The sequence below is a fragment of the Aythya fuligula genome, chromosome 3, assembly GCF_009819795.1.
Source record: "Aythya fuligula isolate bAytFul2 chromosome 3, bAytFul2.pri, whole genome shotgun sequence".
Taxonomy (NCBI): domain Eukaryota; kingdom Metazoa; phylum Chordata; class Aves; order Anseriformes; family Anatidae; genus Aythya; species Aythya fuligula.
Genome location: NC_045561.1, coordinates 10,434,823 through 10,453,213, shown reverse-complemented (window position 1 = coordinate 10,453,213; position 18,391 = coordinate 10,434,823). Strand labels below are relative to the sequence as shown.

The following is an 18,391-nucleotide window of genomic DNA, read 5'->3' as shown; positions in this document are numbered from 1 at the left end:
ATGATATTGTGTTTTGGTATGTTAATTTTATAAATCTATCAATGTGGTGTTTTCCAAAAAGCCTATCTGACCTCAGGGTTGTGTCTTTGTCTTCTTGCTTCCCCGTGGAAACCCTAAGGAGATACCTGGAGGAACGCTGCTCGACCAGCGAGCTGCCAGAGGAGTGCTCTTGCACATTAGTTGCTATCTGTTCAAGTGTCAGTTCTGGATACAGAGATGGCTGCTGCCTGAAACAAGCAGGTTTTCGGACACTTTCTGAGGTAAGTGGTGATTGTCAGAGCTGTAGTGCCTCACCATTTGAAAGCCATGAAGCTTTATGAGACCCGTGGAAAAATGTGGAGTGATTGGTTTGTCTTTAATGAGAACCAAGTTAAGCACTAGGCTGAGTCCCAGCTGACTCAATCCAGACATTTTTAGGGCTTGCCAGGCATTGTTATTAACACTAAACAAAACAGATGAAGTTTTGCATGATATTTCTACCACCACCTGCCAATCTGGCCGCATGCTTTTAAATTTCGTAGTAATTCAATCGTTTTTTAAGAAGAGAGCTTTCAGGAAAATGTACTTCACTTTTTCCTTCTAAAATTTAGTGATGGGTTAAAAAGGCAGACCACACATTTTAGTAGTTCACATGAAGAAAAGCATTTAAAATAAATTTATAACAAAAGCAGCTGCTACTGCTGTAATTGAATATGTAGAGATGAAATCCAATTATGGCCAAGGAGCAGATTAGTTCTTTTATTATTATTATTATTTTTAATCCTCAGCTTGCTTGATTAAGGTAGATATAATTGTAGGGAAGTGCTTTGTGAGTCAGCTAAAAGGTTGAAAGACAACACCATGTTGTTCTGCTATCAAATGACTAGTTTGGGTCTAACAGGTTGCGTGGTACAGCTGTGCTAATAGTCAGGTCACCTTTCAGATACGTGGAGTGATGTTAGGTTATTGAAAATCAGATCTCTGCTGTCTTCCCATTATGAGCATTCAAGCGAATGTATAAGTACGTTGCACCTCTTGGGAGTCTCGTGCGCTGTGATCTGCATGAAAAGAGCTTGGCAAGTTTACAGCTAACTTGCTGTTCTTGCAAGTTCTTGCATCTTGGATGTCAGAGTAGAGCCACCATGCTAAGGAGGATACCTGTGGTTTTAGACTGGGCAGGAAGGGTAGCAGCTGGAATTTATTTCCACATTTTGAAAGTTATCTCCACGATCGTAAGGGCTGGGTTTGTCAAACTTTGTGCCAGAGACCAGACACATTACAAACTGGCTCTGAAACCTAGGAGCAGAGATGCAACACAAAGCCACTCCAGAGTCTTGGGTAACTAGACTTCACCATCTCCACAGGATAGTGATCAGCGATGCTATGTAAATTACTGTAATTACTGTGTCACAAAAACTCGTACACAATCAGGCAGATCTGGATTCTCTTCACTGTGGTATGCTACAATATAATTAGATGGAGATGCCCACAGCTACCAGAGGTTGAGGGAGGCCTCTAAATGTTCGGAACTCAAAGCTTGCAAACTGAGCAGGTTCCAACCAACAGCAACAGAGCCATTGAGATTAAACATTGCTTCCCTGGTACTGTAACGTTAATTAGCTCAAGTAATTTGGCTCACTGAGCTTCCTTAAGGTACGGGGCTTTGTCCTTTCAGCAGTACCATTCCTGCTGAGTTAGGAAACCGGTGTAGCCAAACTCAGAATAAGATCTTATAGAAGGGGAATATAGTATTTATTTAAAGAATTTGAATGTAAGCCAGTTTTACCCGCTCACACTCATTCTTTCATAAATCTCACTTATTCACACTCACAAGCCACAAAATGTGTGTCCAAGTGGTCTGGTCCCAATCACCTGAGTGCCACGTAAGCAAAATGGGATGGTGCCTGTCAAATCTTCACTAAATCTCCTAGTTTTTGGAGAGTTCTTTAATAGTCGTTAAGAATTGTTGGGTTTTGGCGGTCCTGTGCTGCAGCCTCTCTTCCTGCTGGGCTGCCAAGAGAAGGAATAGGAGATGTGGAATGCTGCGACCCTGATGCCATCCTCCTATTACCAGAGAGCAGGGTCTTCTTTGAACAAATCGACTGTGCTATGGTCTTAGTTGTGTGCAGGCCTTCTGGGCCTGGAAAAAACAACAAAGGCCAAACCTTTTGCTAGGCATACCATCATTTGTTATGACTCCAAGCCATTCTTCAAACCACTGCTTTGCTATTGTGATGCTTACATTAACTAATTTTAAATTTATACCAAACTATTTCTTTTACAAAGCTCCGTGCTGATGATTGGTTCGTGCAGATCACAACTCTGGTTTTGCTCAGGACAACATACAAATAACAATACAATAAAGCCCCAGAATTAGAATGAAAAAGAAATTCCCATCAAAAGCAGTGGTAAAATCTCACACTTAAAAAGTCAAATTAGTCCCAATTATTCACTGTCCCTTATAATTTATAATGACTGAAAGCTGCCACCACCTCCTGACCGCTTGGCTCATATTTATTCCACAGCAATGCATCACCTTCATCCAACAGGAGGGAAGTCAGAGCATTTCTGTCCCTAGAGCAACTCCGTCGCATCCATCCCCACCTGCACAGCAGCACCAAGCCTTGATCTGCACTGCCTGGGTGTTTCAGAGGGACGACAATGCTGCCTCGGCCTGGACAGAGGTAAGGAGATGCTTTGGGAGAAGATGGAAACTGGAAACACCTGCCTTCGGGGCTGGATTGCCTGTTGCTGGCAGTTAAGCCGGGATGTTTATGGTGCGATGGGTACATCGTGTGGCCAGAAAGGAGAAGTGCAACTTCTACTTGGCCTTTTTCTAGGGCTAAATCCTTCCATTCTGTCCAGCTGAGCAACTAAGTGGTAAAGAACTGAAGTGGTCCAGCTGCTATCAGTGGGTTTCATTTCCCTGCACTTCAATGTTGACACTAAAATATTTATCACTTTGTTTTTTCTCTATTCTTCATTAATCCTGCCTTCTGTGATTTATTTGTGAGCTGCTTTGGGTTCCCTTAAGTCATATTTTCTGGTGTTTCTGCAAAATTAGGAAGGAGAAGAAGCAGCTACCTTTTTTTTTTAGGAAATCCTTAGTAACACTGCAGTAGTGGTTTTTATCTAAATGTTTTACGTGATCTAAATGTATGGGTAAGAGAAGGTTTCTAGGCTTTTGGTGAGCTTCTTCTAACTAAAAAGAAGCTAAAGCAACATGGCTGAAGTGAAGCTGCTTACTCAGACATTACTAGAGTAAATGTGCAGCTGAAGGACTGGATTCCCCAGGTGCCTACCATATGGCTGTAAGTATTTGATTAACGACAATCGTTTTGGAACAGAAAACCTGCGGGTCCCACCTGGAAGAAAAGGTCTGGGAACAGGGCTGGGCTGAAATTGAGAGCAACATCAGAAGAATTGGCAGAGGGTCTGGAAAAGAGAGGATCTGAAGAATTAATCTAGATGAGAATAACGAACTGCACAAATACTGTCGGGAAGCGGTGGATTAAGGAGCCGGATCAGGAAGTTACGGGCAGTTTGAAGCGTGAGTCAAGTGCCCTGCTCTGTGAATAATCAGGTAGCATACCAGGATGTGTAAACAGGAACACAGCCTGGAGAACCACACTAGATTTGCCTTATCATAGCCAGGCCTGCGCTGGAGTTTGGGACAAGGTTTAGGTTTTGAGTTTCAAAGAAGCATGTCCCAGGGAGAGTGAATCGAGAGAACAAGGGGAATGGGTCCAAGACATGGAAATGCAGACATCTGGGGGTAAAAAGGGCTGTTAACCCAGGAAGGAAAAGATCTTTCCCAGTTCTGTGAGACCAAACCATTTAGGAACAGGTCTGGCAGCAGGTACACCCACAGCACAGCTCAGGCAGGGACCGAAGGACTGAAGGACTAAAGAAAGGGTGAGCACAAATTAAAGCGAGGAAGGCCTAGGTGAAACCTTTTGAAAGGAACTTTAATAATACAACAGGAGGTTTTGCTGTCTCCCTGAGGTGACAAGCAAACAGAGCCTGTCCTGTCTTGTTGCCCAAATGAGCTGGCACCTCCAAAGGTGTCCGAGTGCCAACGCCAGGGCTAATAGCAAAACGCACGAGCACATCACTGCTGGGCTGCTAGCACCTTGCAGAGAGGGGTCGGAGCAGTTCTGTGCCCAGACGGCTCCTGCCCACGAGCACGGGTCAGAGTTTGCCTACAAACCTGTCCTGAGGGAGCGAGGAATGCGGTGCTGCCAGGTTACAACACAGCTATGTTGTAACTCAGTGCCCGAGCCGTTCTAACACAGGAGGGGGATAATGTGAGTCACCTCCACGCTGCCAGCAGAAGCAAGGAAGACTTGTGGCAGCTCCTTCCCACTGCAAGACAGGCAGGTGAACCAATGTGTTATACATAACATTCACTCTGTGGCTCTTAAGGGTGGCAAAGCGCTTCCAACTGCTCTTTCTTCCCCCTGCAGCACTATTAATATCCCTAGCAGTGCTCTGGGAACGAATAGGTCAGCCCCAAGCCCTGCGTTTGCTGATGTCTCCCCCAAACATTCGCGTTGTCAGACTGAAACTTGATGCTGAGGCCAGTGCGAATGCGCTGCGAGAGCATGTGGTGCACGGCCAGGCCTTGGGTTTCCTCGCTGAGCATTAGCAGCAGGAGGCCACGCAAAGCTGAGCCCGCAGACCGAAGTGGTGAAACGGACAAAATGGAGACTTCGACCCCAACTTCCCAGAGCACAGAAGCAGTGCTTCCAGGTTTGATTGTGGCAATCAAGCACTGCTTTGTGCTGTAGGTACGGGGATTGCTCCTCGAGTGCCAGCACCCGCAGAATGGGTTAAATAAATCCTTTCTCTTCACTGCAGAGACTTCTGGCTGGGAAGCACAAGGTCCTGAGCTCCCAGAGCAGCAGGAAAACGCCTGCATGGGCGCTCACCAACCCTGAGCGACCCGGGGTAGGGGCTCGGCTGGATTTGGCAGCATTATATGGACGGGACAGCAGGGTCTGCTCCCTCCCAGCCCTGCCCTGCAGCAGCCCCAAAAAGCAGAAAGAGGAGGGGGGGGGGGGTTCTCCGGTAGGGGAGGGGGGAGCACGCCCCGCTCCCATTGGCCGCCAGCTCGCCCCGCTCCCATTGTGACGCGGCTCCTCGCGCTCCCATTGGCTAAGACGCGGGGGAAGGGGGCGCGGCGCCGGGGCCGGGGGAGAGCGGGGGCGCCGGGGCCGCTGCTCGGTAGGTGCGGGCCGGGCACGGGGTGCGGGGCTTTGGGGGGTCCTGGGGGGCTGCTGGGGGGGATCCGGGGGGCTCCGTGAGCCCAGGGGGGTGTCCGCGGGGAGAAGAGGGCGGGTTCTGCTGTTTTGGCCCCTCTCCGTTACAGGTAGCGGTGTTGCAGCTGTGGTTGCTGCGTTAGCAGGGCGTGCTTCGGCGGGTCCCGCTGCTCTCCCCCTTTTTGGGGGGGTTAATGTACAACTCCGATTATTTCTTTTTAGCCGTAGAAGGGCTTTTTGGGAGAAAAGCATGCCAGAAAAAAAGGAAAACAGTAATAAAAAGGGAATCCTGCAGGCCCAAAAAGCAGTGTTGGTGTGGGTGTGATCCCAAAACAGCAAAAAACTGCCCGCAGTGTGTGTGACCCTAAACCAAAAGCAGTGCCCGCAGTGTGTGTGACCCCAAACCAAAAGTGCTGCCCCGCTGAGCAGGACCCCGGGACGGAAGCTCCGGCCACGTCGCCGCTTTTGTTGCAGCCCGTGGGCCGAGCGCTGGCGGTGGGACGCGGCGGGTTGAGGCACAGCCCTTGTTTTCCACCAACTTTTGTAGCGACTTTTTGGCAGGCAGCTTCCTCTTGACAATGGGGAAAAGTCGAGGGATCGGTTCCCGGAGAGATCCCGTTACTCTTTCTGGACGTGCCCCCCCTGAGGTGAATGAAAAGCTTTTTGTTTTCATTCATTGTTTTCTCCGAGAAGTGGCCATGGGTACTGTTTCTGTGCTGCTCCATCGCTGGTGGGACAACTGTGGTGAGGATTTCTGGCTGCTTTCCTGAGGTTTTAAGGCCAGTGGAAAGTCTCCGCTGTGCCTAAAGCCCTGGCTGTACGTCACTCTGTGGCTGTGCCGAGCTTCTCTTTGTCTGCCCTGGCCAGGGGCTGGGGCTTGCATCCCATCGTGGGGCTCTTGGTGTGTCCTGGCCACCAGCAACATAAACTTCGGCGTTGCTGCTGTTGGAAAATGGTGAGAAACCCGACTGCCTAGATGCTCTTGGGAGGTGCAACTTAGTGCTTTAGTAGGAGGAGGAGGAGAGTTTGAAAACTTACAGAAACTTCATTTTCAGTCTGTTTTTAAATGCAGCTTATTGTCCAGCTGCCCTGCGTGTGTGGGCTGGAAGTATCTGTTATTATTGGGCTGGCTGACGCGAGACTTAAGCCACTAAATCTGATGGAAATAGCAAGGTGCAGCAGCCCTTTAAAAGTAAGGAGGTGTGCCAAGGTTGGTCATTAACTAATGCATGCGAAATTTAAACTTTTAAATATGCTTTATGCCTTGCTAAGCTTTGCTTTCTCTTCTGATTTTTCTAATGTTTAATTCACTGGTTGTAGAGGCATTTGTGTCCTAACCTGTGGGTTTCTCGAGCCCTCCTGGCTGGTAGGATTGGGATGGAGTTGAAAATCTGGATCGTTTCTGAATGTACAGAGAGAGCGGCTTCCTGCTCGTGTTTTGGCTGCAGGGGATGTGAATGCATCTTCCTGTGGTAACTCCAAGCCCCCGGGAGGGTTTAATTGAAAGGATTATGTGCATGTGAACAGCGTGGTGTACTATAAATACATATTAATGACGAGAGAGAGTTGCATAGAGAAGGGAAGAGCGCTTCTTAAGGCGTGAAGCCAGGGACTGAGCCTACATCCCAGACTGTTGGATTTGTGTTAGCTTCTTGGAGATCCGGCCACAAATGCCTGCCTGCTGCTTAATGACGGCACGGGGAAGGCACTGCGAGCATGTGAAACATGCCGACAAGGAGAGGAGCGAGCTGCTGGGGTGTCTGCTCACATCCTGGTTGCTGGTGATGCCCCCTGCTCAGTCGGGTAAGAAAGCACCAAAAAGGGTGAGCACGAGGTGGGAGAGGGGGCAGGCAAGCTGTTAGGCTCTGAAAGTGACACTGGGATTTAATACGTGGTACCCGTTTGGGTTAGAACATCAGGAATCCCACTGCGAGTGTCACTTCTCCCCAGTGCAAAGACCCTGGCTTTCAAAGCCAGGCACACAAATACCCTGAGAGGATTTCCTGGGCATTTAAATCACCTGGAAGTTGGACTTGACCTTTTGGCGTCCGATTCGCTGAGGCTTCTGTGCGTGACTTGTTCAAACAAAACGTGGAAATTAGCTCTGAAAGCAAAGTGGCTGGCTGGGAACCAGTTAGGGCTGACAAATAGCAGCGTGCTGCCTCCTGGGATCCAGAAGACCTCCGTCATCAAACTGTACAGCATGCTTGGAGAAACTCTGCATGCTGCAACAGAAAACAGAAGTGGATTTGTGAACTTGGGAATGCTTTGGGATGCTGTTGCTATTAGCATCACAAATTTACCTACTGATAAGCAAGCTAGATAAGCAGATGTATCTTTTTATGATACTGTTGTATAATATGTCAAAGGGGCAGGTTTATTAATCATTTTCCTCGCAATCACCATGCTGTTTTATTTGGATATCCAAACTTTTTTTGGGGGTAAAAAGAGCACAATATCACCAATTTTAGGATAAAATGGTAGTGTGTAGGGCTGTATGTGATAGTGACCGTGACAAATGAGTGAGTGAATCCAGGTGATGGCTGGAGGAACAGCCCGGGGGCGGAGGGTTGGGAGAGCCCAGGCGTTATCTGCCCACCGCCGCAGCTGCTGCCACGCTGAATATAGCTGCCCAGCACTTGCTCTCACACGGCGATCATGTTCCCTCAGGCTGTCAGCATTCAGGAAGGAGGAAGGTAACACGGGAGCAGCAGCTACAGCGCCTGCCGTGGGTCACGTCATGGATCTGGTCTCCCCTGGAGCCCCGGCACATCATCCCGCTGCCCTTGTGCTATAGAAGCGCGTTGGCTCTGCCCGTGGGAGCACCTCGCTGGTCGGAGAGGCAGCTCATAAAGCCAGCTCCCAACAGAGGTGCCACACAAGCAGCTGCCAGCCCCATCTTCTGCAGCCTGCGCTGAAATCACTCTCAGAGCACGCAGATCTCACCCTGGCGGTCGCAGGGTCAGGCAGCTGCTCGGGGCCTCGTGCTGGGCAGAGCAGTCACCAGGGCTGCGCCTGCCTTGCCTTATTTGAAGTCACACAGAGCTCCAAAATGCTTCGTCCTCGCGGCGTGCTGCTACTTGAAGCCACCTCTTGCTGCCGGCCCTGTACGGTGAGAGGCCAGGGTCCTAGGGAATAAAAGGGAGAAAAAAAGATGATTTTAAAAAAGTAGTAATAATAATAATTTCATCCTCTTTCTTTCCTCAGTGCTGGCAAAACAAGACTCCCCATGTGCTATTTCCAGTCGCCTTGTTTTAGCTAAATGTAGTGAGCCCGTGTTTCTTTGAGCCAGGAGCATGGCTTTGCTGACGGAGGTCACCCCGTGGCCTGAACTGCTGCCTGTTCCCATGACTTCTGCTTTCCCCAGAGGGGGGAGCATTTGTTGCCCGAAGTTATGATCTCCTTGAATCTGCCCAGGCCCAGCTAACCTAATTAGTAAGCGCTTTAAAACCTGCCACATGCTCGTTAGCTCAAATTGGCTCTGTCCTCTGCAAGCCTGTGTTGGGAGCTTCCACCTGAGGGGGATTAGAGAGCGCCTAGGCTCCCCATTTGGGGACCTGCCTAGCAGTGTGCTAGCTGACAGGATGGATCATTCATCTCTTACCATTTTATTGCCTTAATGAGCATCAAAGGACACCAGCCAAAGCACTCTCTTCCTTTCCCTAGACCCCAAGTGCAGTGAGGATCAGCACTTTGCCCCGCAGGAGGCGAGCAGAGGCCCTGCAGGCCCTAACCTCGGAGAGGCTGCAGGTGGGGTTTGATGCTGCCAGGTGCCTCACCCCACCTGGGGGGAGCCCTGCCCTCTTTGCAGGGTGCTGGCAGGGGGCAAATTCAAGGTCTGAAACGCTGAGCTGCTTCTGCATCACGAGGGTATGCAGACAGCACAAGTTCTAGCCACGGTGGTGGGCTGTGTGCTGTAACAAGCCCATTTTTCACACACTTTAAAAAATAAAACTTGGCTTTTAACCAAGATTCTCTGCTTCCTAACAGTGCTTGATGTGCATTATCAAAACCCAACTCTTCTGCCCTGTTGCAGCTCCTCACCAGAGGCCCAGCAAGGGCAGGTGGAGGTCCAGAGAGGGTGCTGGTGGAGCATCCCTGTGTGTGGAGTGCCTGCGGAGCCCAAATCCATCCCCAACAGGAGCTGGGTGCCCATCCCACCTCCCCAGCACCCGCTCAGGACTTTGCCCAGGCGCCAGGAGCACCCGCTAAAGCAAACAAACCCGACACAAGGGCAGCTCCACGGGGCTTCTCGAGAGGCTGCGACGCGTTGCCTCGAGTCATTCGGCCTGCAGAGGCAGCAGGAGGTGCTCTCCTAATTTCCCAAACCCGTCGCTGTGCGGGTGGAAATTAGGAGTGGTCTGGAAGCCAGTCACCTGAGGTGGCTTTTGTCAGACCTGTCTGAGCTGACAGGCGTGCGGCCAGGCACAGGCGTGCTCTGACGTGTGTGTGTGTGTGAATCAGAGGCCGAAACCAGAGGGAAAGGAGCCCCACTGACCTGCAGCACCCTGGAACAAAAACCCAGGCTGCTGCGGGTGCTCCGAGTGAAGGGACGAGCCAGCAGGCTGGTGAACGTCACTTCTGTGCTCAACAAACCCTTGAGAAGAGGGAGAAATTGCCTACGTTTTACCAACTTCTCCTTCAAATCTAGGGCTTAAAGGCAGGCACGGGGTGGCACAGGTGGTGTTGGCATCCAAAGTATTTTGGTTGGGAGGAGGTGAGGCTGAGCTATCGCCATTGTTGTTGTTGCTGGCTTTTGGTTTTAAACTTGCTTCCAGCTCTTCCATAGCTGCTGCTTCATTCCCCATGCGTCAAGGTGAGAAGGAAGCGGGCAGTGTTTCAGGTGTCTTTAGTACAGAAATCCAGCCCTCAGAAGCTGCCAGAATCAGATTGAGAGGATCGTGTTGTTTTTAATTATTTCCCCCCCCCCCCCACCTGATGTATTTGTTAAATTGGGGGCTTGCTTCATGAAGCTGAGAGCTTGCTGCACGCCTATTTACAGGGCTCCAGGGCTCGGGCTGCAGGAGTAATAAATGTCTGATGGCTCTGCAGTGCGATGCAGTGGGCTTGGCTCTACGGCAAATGTGCCATCAGCTGAGCAAGTGTTTCCACTAATTACTTTCACTAGAAGTTGATTTCATGAACACTTGTGAGTTGGGGCAGAAGTTGCACAGCAAAGTGCCAAGATTTGGGTTTTATAGCCTCCTACCTCCCCCTCTAACTTATTTTTTATACACTTTTGCCTTCTGGGTGGCTTCCAGTCCACGTTTTTTGTATTTATCTTCTCAAAAACTCCCTACCTCGGCACCCTTCGGGGCTCAGCCACGTTAATACAGGCTTTAGGTTCTAATTACCGATGTCTCATCTGGGCCCGGTGAGCTGTTGGTGAGACTGGCTGTGCATTCAGGACAGAGCTGCGAGGTGTAAAACACAGGTTTGTTCCTGGCAGTAAGAGCTTGAATTAATTTGTGCCTGCACCGTGTCACGGAAACCAGGAAACACTGGTCGGACTGGAAGGCCACTTTGCTCTTCCCTGTGTTCACTGGATGTACCAAGATGTGATTTTTTTTATGATTTTGGGGGCTTGCTCCACAACACGCTTGTGATCTTTGCTATTAAACGTAGCAAAGCTTCTTTGCTGTGCGTGGAGATGAGGGGAGGTGACGATGTGTTGTGTGTTTCAGAGAGCCCAGGCCGCAGCAGCACCTCTCAGGAGCTCCGTGCCCATGGCCTTGGATGTGGGAAAATCCCTCTCCGAAGCCTCGCTGAGCCAGAAGGCCAAGTGCTATGGAAGGTGGGACTGCACAGACGCACGGACGGACTGCCCGGAGCTGGCTGACAGCGTGCACTGGCTCTTAGAGGACGCCAAACCCTCCCTGAAAGGGATGGAGAGCCTGGCAAGGGCTGGACACGGTTGCTTGGCGGCTGGTGTCACCCAGAGAGGCTCGAGCTACTGCAGAGAGGCGTCTGCAGCCCTCACGTCCAGATTGCCCAGGGTCCCTTCGTCACCCACGTCCAGAGCTGCTCGCGGGGGTGATTCCCACCCTCGCCTCAGCCACCGTTTCTTCTCCTCGGATGAGCAGCAGGTAAGGGGGCCGTGCTGCCTGCCACTGCTGGCTCAGGCCCAGGCAGGGCTGGGATCTGTGTGTTTGGGCCCTGTGAAAGAGGGGAGGAGTGTTTGCCCACGAGAGCTTTCATCTCAAGAGGCAGGAGAGGCCCAGAGGTGAAGGGCTTTGTCTGACAGCAGGCAAAATCCTCCTGTAGCACAGCGCTGAAAAATGCGAGCTGGGGGTGCCGGCAGCAGGCTGGGGGCTGCCCTCCTCCTGCAGTGGGCACCGAGGCCCAAACCCTCGCCCTGGTTCCTGCGGTGCTGCCGTGGGGCTGGAAGCTGCTGGGGATGGAGCTCCTCGAGTAACGGTGTCCCCGGGGCTGCCAAGTGACTCACGCAGCCTCCCGAGGCCTCGAGATGCCTTTCCCTAAAAACAACTCCCGTGCAGGCCCACGGGAGGGGCAGGGTTCGCGTTCGAGCCTTCTCTTTGGGCAGAGCCTGGGCTGGGCTTTTATCTCTGTAGCCTGGCTGCATGAAGGGGCTTTTTGTCCGGGCGCAGAAAGCCAGCATTATTCACCACCCCCTAAGCGTCAGAAATGTTTCTCCCGGTTCTTTCTGCTGGGATTTCCCAGCGGTGCGGGAGGCATGTAACACAGCGGAGGTTGTAAACGGAGCAAACATGTGAATTACCTTCATTTTATGCCTCTCCCTCTCTTTTTCTCCCCTCCCTGGGTGCCTCATCCATGGATGTCCCAGCAGACGAAAACCTTGGGCTGCTCGGAGCCCCCCTGCAGCGCTCCCAACGCGCAGAGCTCGGCAGAGGAGAGCAGCATTGCGGACGTCTCTCACGACATCTCCACCAGCCAGTGCAGCCAAAGGCCCCCGTCCCCCTTCTCCTCCACCTTGGACTCCTTGCCCCAGCCGACCCCCCTCAGCCCCAGATCGAGCTTCTCCACCCTCTCTTTGGAAGAAAACAGCGCCTCCGAGCAGCAGGAGGTGAAGCAAGCCCCGGGCTCTCCAGCAGAAGGGAAAGCACCACGGGCACGCGAGCCCCTCGGTGCCCTGCTGGCTGAGCACGTACCCGTGGGGCGTGCGAGGAAGATGTCGCCCTACCAGGCTGATTACTGGGCCTGTGCCATCCCGGACTCCTTACCCCCTTCCCCAGACCGTGGGTCTCCCCACTGGGACCCCCACCAGGAGTACGAGGACTTGCTGGATTACGCCTACCCGCTGAGGCCCAGGTACAAGCTCAGCAAGGCACCGGAGCCGTTCTTCCACGATTCAGGGATAGATTTGGACAGCTTCTCCCTCTCTCCCGAGGGCACGCTGACGTCCACCAGCGTCTACGGTCAAGGTTGGCAGGCTCAGGGAAGCAGAGAAAAAACACATCGGGGGTTTGGGGCCTCTGCGAGGAGGTACTCGACCCCAGTGTCTGGAAAACCAGGCTGCGTGAGAGCGATCTCCTACTGCGAACCTTCAGCCGCTGCAAAAGCATCTGTTGCAAAGAGCGCTTCATCTAATGGCCCAGCGGGTCCTTCCAGAGGCTTTCTGAAGGATTTCAGGACGGAGTTAGCGGGGCTGAGTTCCTTTGATCACCCTGACGTGGGTGGGAGAAGCTGGTGCCATCTGAAGGGGAGCCCCTCTTCGAATTCCACAGCACAGGCAAAAAGCGCTCGCAGGTTTTTGCCCACAACACAAGTGCTCCCCCTGAGGAAGGAGTGGGACGGTGACGAAGAATTTCTTGCCCTGCCTCCTCGGCTCAGGGAGCTGGAGAGGTTGTCTCAGATCTTGTCCGATCTTTCCTTCACTAAAAGGACGTCCAGGCAAGGCCACCAAACCCCCCCGCCGTACAGCGACAGCAAGCCCGAGCGGTCTCCGTTCAGAGCAGCGGGCAGCAGACACCAAAGAGAGAGCACCGAAGGCTTTCTTGGGCTGTGTCGTCCCTACAGCTCCCAAAAACCCGGCTGGGAAGGCGCTGGATCGTGTGGCCGGGCCGATAGGGATCCTCTGAGCAGGCTTCAGCTCCCTGCAGGCATCGGGGGCGCGTTGGACGGGACGTGCCCCAGCGAGCTGGGTGCCAAGGGGAGCCCTAAGGAGAAGGGCCAGCAGGGCGAGTCCCTGGCCCAGTGCATTAAGGTAAGAGCAGAAACTGAAGCGTGTTCTGGGAAGCTCTCATGTGCAGCCTGCCTATATTTAGTTCCTGGCCTCCCAGTGCCTTCTGCGTGATGTTTGGTCCCTGGCAGCTGCTAGTAATTTATGCAGGGCGGCTCACTGGAGCAGATAATTTCTTCTGATGGAGCAGGAACCTCTCTGGCAGCGAAGGGTTTTGCAGCCTCACAGCGTTTCTGGTGTCTGGGGTATCCCTGCTGCTGGTCTGGGTCCACCTAAAGGTGGTCACAGCTTTTGGGGAGGGCTTGGATTTCAGGGCGCAGCCACACAGCAGAGCAGAGGCGTGTGCCTGCCCGGGCCCTTCCCTGTACCGCTCATAGCAGCGGGTGCAGCAGCACAAACAAATCCTTTCCGTTTTAGTGCCTCGCTTTCCAGGCTCGCCTCTCCCGGGGCTCAGCGTCGTGGGGCTGGGCTTGACGGAAACGTGGTGATTTGTCTTCCCAAGCCCTTCCTTCCTGCGGCGAAGCTGCGAGATACAAGAGCCGGGGGCAGGCTGGACCTGGCCAGCACAAAACCCGTGTTTGCTGCCTGCTCCAGGGTTTTTGAGGTGGTGTGGCTGTTCCTGCAGCTCAGCCCTGGCTCGTTCACCTTCCCCAAGCTGGGTTTTGCCTGTGGATACAATAAGGCCAGGAAGTTTCCCAGGTGTATCTGGTTATCGTGCCACAGAGGCAGGGTGAAGCAGCTCGGCTTTTTAACAAAACCCAGCTCCCGAGGAGCAGAAGCGGGGCTGGAGGCTGGTTTCAGCGGGAGCAGAGGCCCCAGGGTTTTGCACAGCATCCTGCAAAAACAATCCCTTACCGAGACGCTTTAAAAATAAATGAAAGCACTTAATTGAACGAGACAAACCCTCGGGGAGAAGAAACTGCAAATTAACTCGGTGGGTCTGGTTTTCCACGGGGAGGAGAGTGTTTCTTTGGCAGGGAGCTGGTGGAGGCAAAGCCCCTCCTTCAGCCTGGGTGCCGCTGGCTTTTGACACCTCTCCCTAGCAGCCACTTCACGGCGATGCTTGCTTCTTTCCACACAGTATTTTGGGTATGTTTAGGGGGTTAATTTGCTTCGTGCCTTTTTTTTTGTCCTCTTTTTTTAATGTTGCCATGAGCGTAGGGATGTTTGTGTGCAGGGAGGGATGGCAAACGCCGCCAGCTCCGTGAGAGGGGAGCAGCAGGGAGCAGGCGCTCTCTGGGAGGCTGCTCAGCCGTGTATCCCTGCTGCTGCCTCTTCTTTGTTAGAGAAATAGATCACCAACACCTTTTGTCGTGCTTTGTTAAGCAGATGTTCTGCTGCCAGCTGGAGGAGCTCATCTGCTGGCTGTACGACGTGGCAGAGCTCACGGACAGCTGGGTACCGCCGACGCCGGACGCTGCGAGCGTGAAGGCAGCGCTGCGCCGCTACTTGGTAGGTCTCACCCTCGGCTTCCCTTCCTCCCCCCACGGGCAGGAACGCTTCGCATCGGCCTCCACTGGCTCTATGCAGCGGCAGCGAGGCCGGGCCGGGCCTCTGCATAGGGGAGATAAGTCCCTGAAGCTGGCGTCGGGCGCTGGGAGCGCAGGCTGGGTGCCCCACGCCCTCTCGGGGCTTCCTCTGGCAGCACGGAGCGAGGCACCCCCCGGGCAGGTGCTGCAGGGGTGTGCGGAGCCAAATCTGGGACCTGCATGGGGAGAAGCACTCCCCAGGCAGCACGTGGCCACGCAGCACAGCCGGGCACCGCAGGCGGGTCTCCTCCAGGCGTGTGCTGCCCCAAACACCTGTAGGCAGCGCTCCTCTCCTCTCCTCTCCTCCTAGGAGTTCAGGAGGGACGTGGCCGACCACCGCAGCCTGACGGAGAGCGTGCTGCAGCGGGGAGAAGCTCTCCTCGAGTGCATGGCGTCAAATTCACCAGGTGAGAGGGGCCTTTGGGTGGGGACTGGGGGCATGGGCACCTCCAGCTGGCTGCTCACGGGCACATCTGGCAGTGCTGGCATTGGCATCTGCCCCCAAATGCACCTCGGTCACAGCCTGGAGGTGCTGATGCTGCCCCGTGCCTTGATCTTGCTTCACGCCACCCCATCCATCACGGGTGCTTGCTGCTCGTGTGGGTGATGGATGTGTTTCTGCCTGGCCAGCTCCTGCCGGGCCCTGGGTTGCTGTCAGCCTGCAGCTGGGAGAGAATTCTTTCATCCAGCACAGGAGAAGGTGATTTTTATGCCCTGCTTGCACTGGGTGAATCCCAGAGCTGGTAGCAGCAATCTGGGGCCCCCTCGTATTTCCAAAGGGAAGGCCGCACAGACTGCTCAGGGTGGTAGGGACACTGGAAAGGTGAAGGGAGCCCACAGACCGTGTGTGGCCACACGTGGCTCCCTGTGGGGTTTTGGGTCCCTAAAACCTGTGTCTGCAGTCACTAAAGGGCTTCTACTGGTCTGGGTTTGCATCCAGATGGATTTTTTATATTTTTTTTTGATGGTCCTAAAGGAGGTTTCCCACGTCTGTCTGAGCACAGCTTTGGGAGTCCCTGTTTTTGTCATCAGCCTTAAGCTGGGTCACTTCCCGCTGCCCCCGGAACATTGCACCCCAGTTTGGAAGGGGCTTGGTGCTTCCTTCAGAGGCCGGTCTGGGGCAAGCAGAACCCCGTTCTTTGTTCCTCCAGCCTGGATTGTCAGGGTAATGCCGCCTCCTCCATCCTTTCTGTCCTCCAGCTTTAAAAGAAACGCTGGGCTTGATCGCGAAGCAGTCGGAGGAGCTGGAGAGCCACGCGGAGCGCCTGTACCAGTCGGTGCTGGCTGCTGTGGATCCCGGGCAGGGGCAGGACAGGGAGCAGGGTGACGGCACGCGGCAGGCAGCAGCTCAGTGGGTAAGCAGGGGGGCTTGGAGGGGGGAGAGAGGGAAGCGTAGGAAGAGAGGCACTTAAATTAGCACGCTCTGCAAATCAGGCGCTTTTTTTTTTTTTTTATTTCTTTTAATCTGGTGTTTGCAGGGCCTGGAAGGAGAGGAAACTGAGGGTGGTCTCGAAATGGGTGCCCTTAGTCTTCAGATGTCAGGGACAGAGCAGTGCGTTGGTGAATCCCCTGCTGAGAGTAAAGAGTGTGGTGAGGGCACTGCCAGCACGTCAGGGACACACCAAGCAGCGGGCACTATGCAGGGTGCAGGGGATGGGACGTCAGCAGCCAGGCACAGGCAGCTGTACCAAAAGCAACAGGGAAGCCTGAGATGGCCCTTTCGTTTCCTCACAGAAAAATTGCACTCCTCATTTAATGGTGGGAAAGGGAAGCGAGGCGATCCAGGTGTAAAATATGGACTAGAAAACTTGTTGGCTGATTCTTTGAACATCTCCCTTCAATTAAAATGGCAGAGACAGGAGCATTTCAGGAGGGAATGACAGGAGGGAGAGTAAGGGGTGAGGGGACATTTGCATTGAGTGGTGATTGAGGGCAAAGTCCCATCAGAGTCGATCCGGACAGATTTCCCTAAGGCATTGGAGCTGTAACTGGGAGTTGCTATAGAGCTGTGTCCTTGTGAAATGACTGCAGGTGCTAGCAAGGAGCCCGGTGCAGAGCCGCAGGGAGGCTCGTGCAGCTCCTGCACGCCCAGAGGTAGGAATTCAGGAGCTGGAAGATAACCTCCCTCCTCCCCCGGAGCCCAGATAGCTCAAGAATTTTGATTTCTCCCTGGCCCACTTTAAAATTTCAACTTGCAAAGGGGAAAGATATTTGCAGAGCTTTAGAGGAGTAACAATATATTACATAGCTCTTTTTATTATTATTATTTGACTAATGAATATAGCTGTAGCCTACACACTGCAGGGGATAGGTGGAGTTGATTGAGGTACAGCGGGTTCGTTGGTTTTGTTTTGGGGTTGCAGCCACCACACAGGAACAAACTTTCTGCTTTATTTCAGGTGCTGCCTCCGTCAGGCCTGGGCTTTGTTGGCTGCTCTCAGGACAGCTGAGCAGAAGCACAGCACACAACAAACCGCTCCGTCCACCTCCTGCAGAGCTGCCAAAACGCGTTGAATCACCGTGTCTGCAGTGAGCCAGCCCGGGCTGATCTCAACTTGTTTTTTACTGTGGCTCGAGCCAGGCAAGCAGTGCAGTTACTTGGCTACTTGTATTCCTATTTAATATTGCTGACTAAGTTGGGGGGGGTTTCTGAGTGAGGAATGTACAGCTGGTTCTTTTCTCCTTTTTTTTTTTTTGTTTTTTTATGTAGCGTTCCCTTTCACTGAAGTGGCCTGTTCCATGCCTTAGCAAAATGTCAGGCACACACTTTTTTTTTTTTTTTTAATCTGAGTAATCCGTAGTGTGCAGTGCAACTCCTAAGTAAAGCCGTGTGATTTTAATAGAAGCGTTCTCATTTTGTGTTTATACCCTTCAAAAATAGCTGCTGGAAGCCAAGAGCCAGCAGCTCTTTCTGGTTCTTGGGCGCAAACAGAACTCTTCCTTGTAATTACCGTCCGCTGCTGCGGCAGGGCCTATTCAATGGTGTTCTGTTAGGCAGAAATGTGGAGCCAGTGCTCTGGGTGGCTCCTGATAAAGCAACAAGCAGGTGTGTGTGCTCAGGTGAGTTGTGTGTGCGCTGCTGCTGCCCATTGCAGCCGTTCTGCGGGCACACTGCTGGTTTCCCTGGGTGGAGAGGATGGAGCCATTCCTCACAGCTCCTGTTGCCAATAGGTGCTAACGAAGCCATGGGAAAGGGCTCCCGAACCCTTTCTGCAAGAGAAAAGGGCACGCCTGCACTAACAAGGTAAGTGGCCAAAGAGAAAAAGGTTACAGCCAATTACAGATGGTTGGCACGTGGTTTTAATTAACCTTTAAACTAAATGGTTATCAGTGTGGTCTCCTGAATGCATCATTTCCTCCCATTCTTATGAACACAGCCGATGATGTTTGGGTATCACGCAAGTAGATGGTGAAAAGCACAGTGAAATTACTCAGAGCTCTTCACTGTTTTAGTTTAGGGG

The 18,391-nt window shown here is 52.8% G+C and overlaps 1 protein-coding gene across 1 annotated transcript; it reads left to right on the top strand.

Moving 5' to 3' along the window:
• Nucleotides 1–4,568: 4,568 nt before the first annotated feature.
• CEP68 (centrosomal protein 68) lies at nt 4,569–17,769 on the top strand. Its single transcript, XM_032183699.1, has 8 exons — nt 4,569–4,765; nt 5,142–5,205; nt 10,925–11,326; nt 12,046–13,425; nt 14,731–14,853; nt 15,241–15,337; nt 16,131–16,285; nt 17,330–17,769. Exons 1-8 carry the CDS (start codon nt 4,569–4,571, stop codon nt 17,378–17,380), a joined length of 2,469 nt encoding a protein of 822 aa, XP_032039590.1. The 3' UTR covers nt 17,381–17,769.
• The last annotated feature ends 622 nt before the right edge of the window (nt 17,770–18,391 follow it).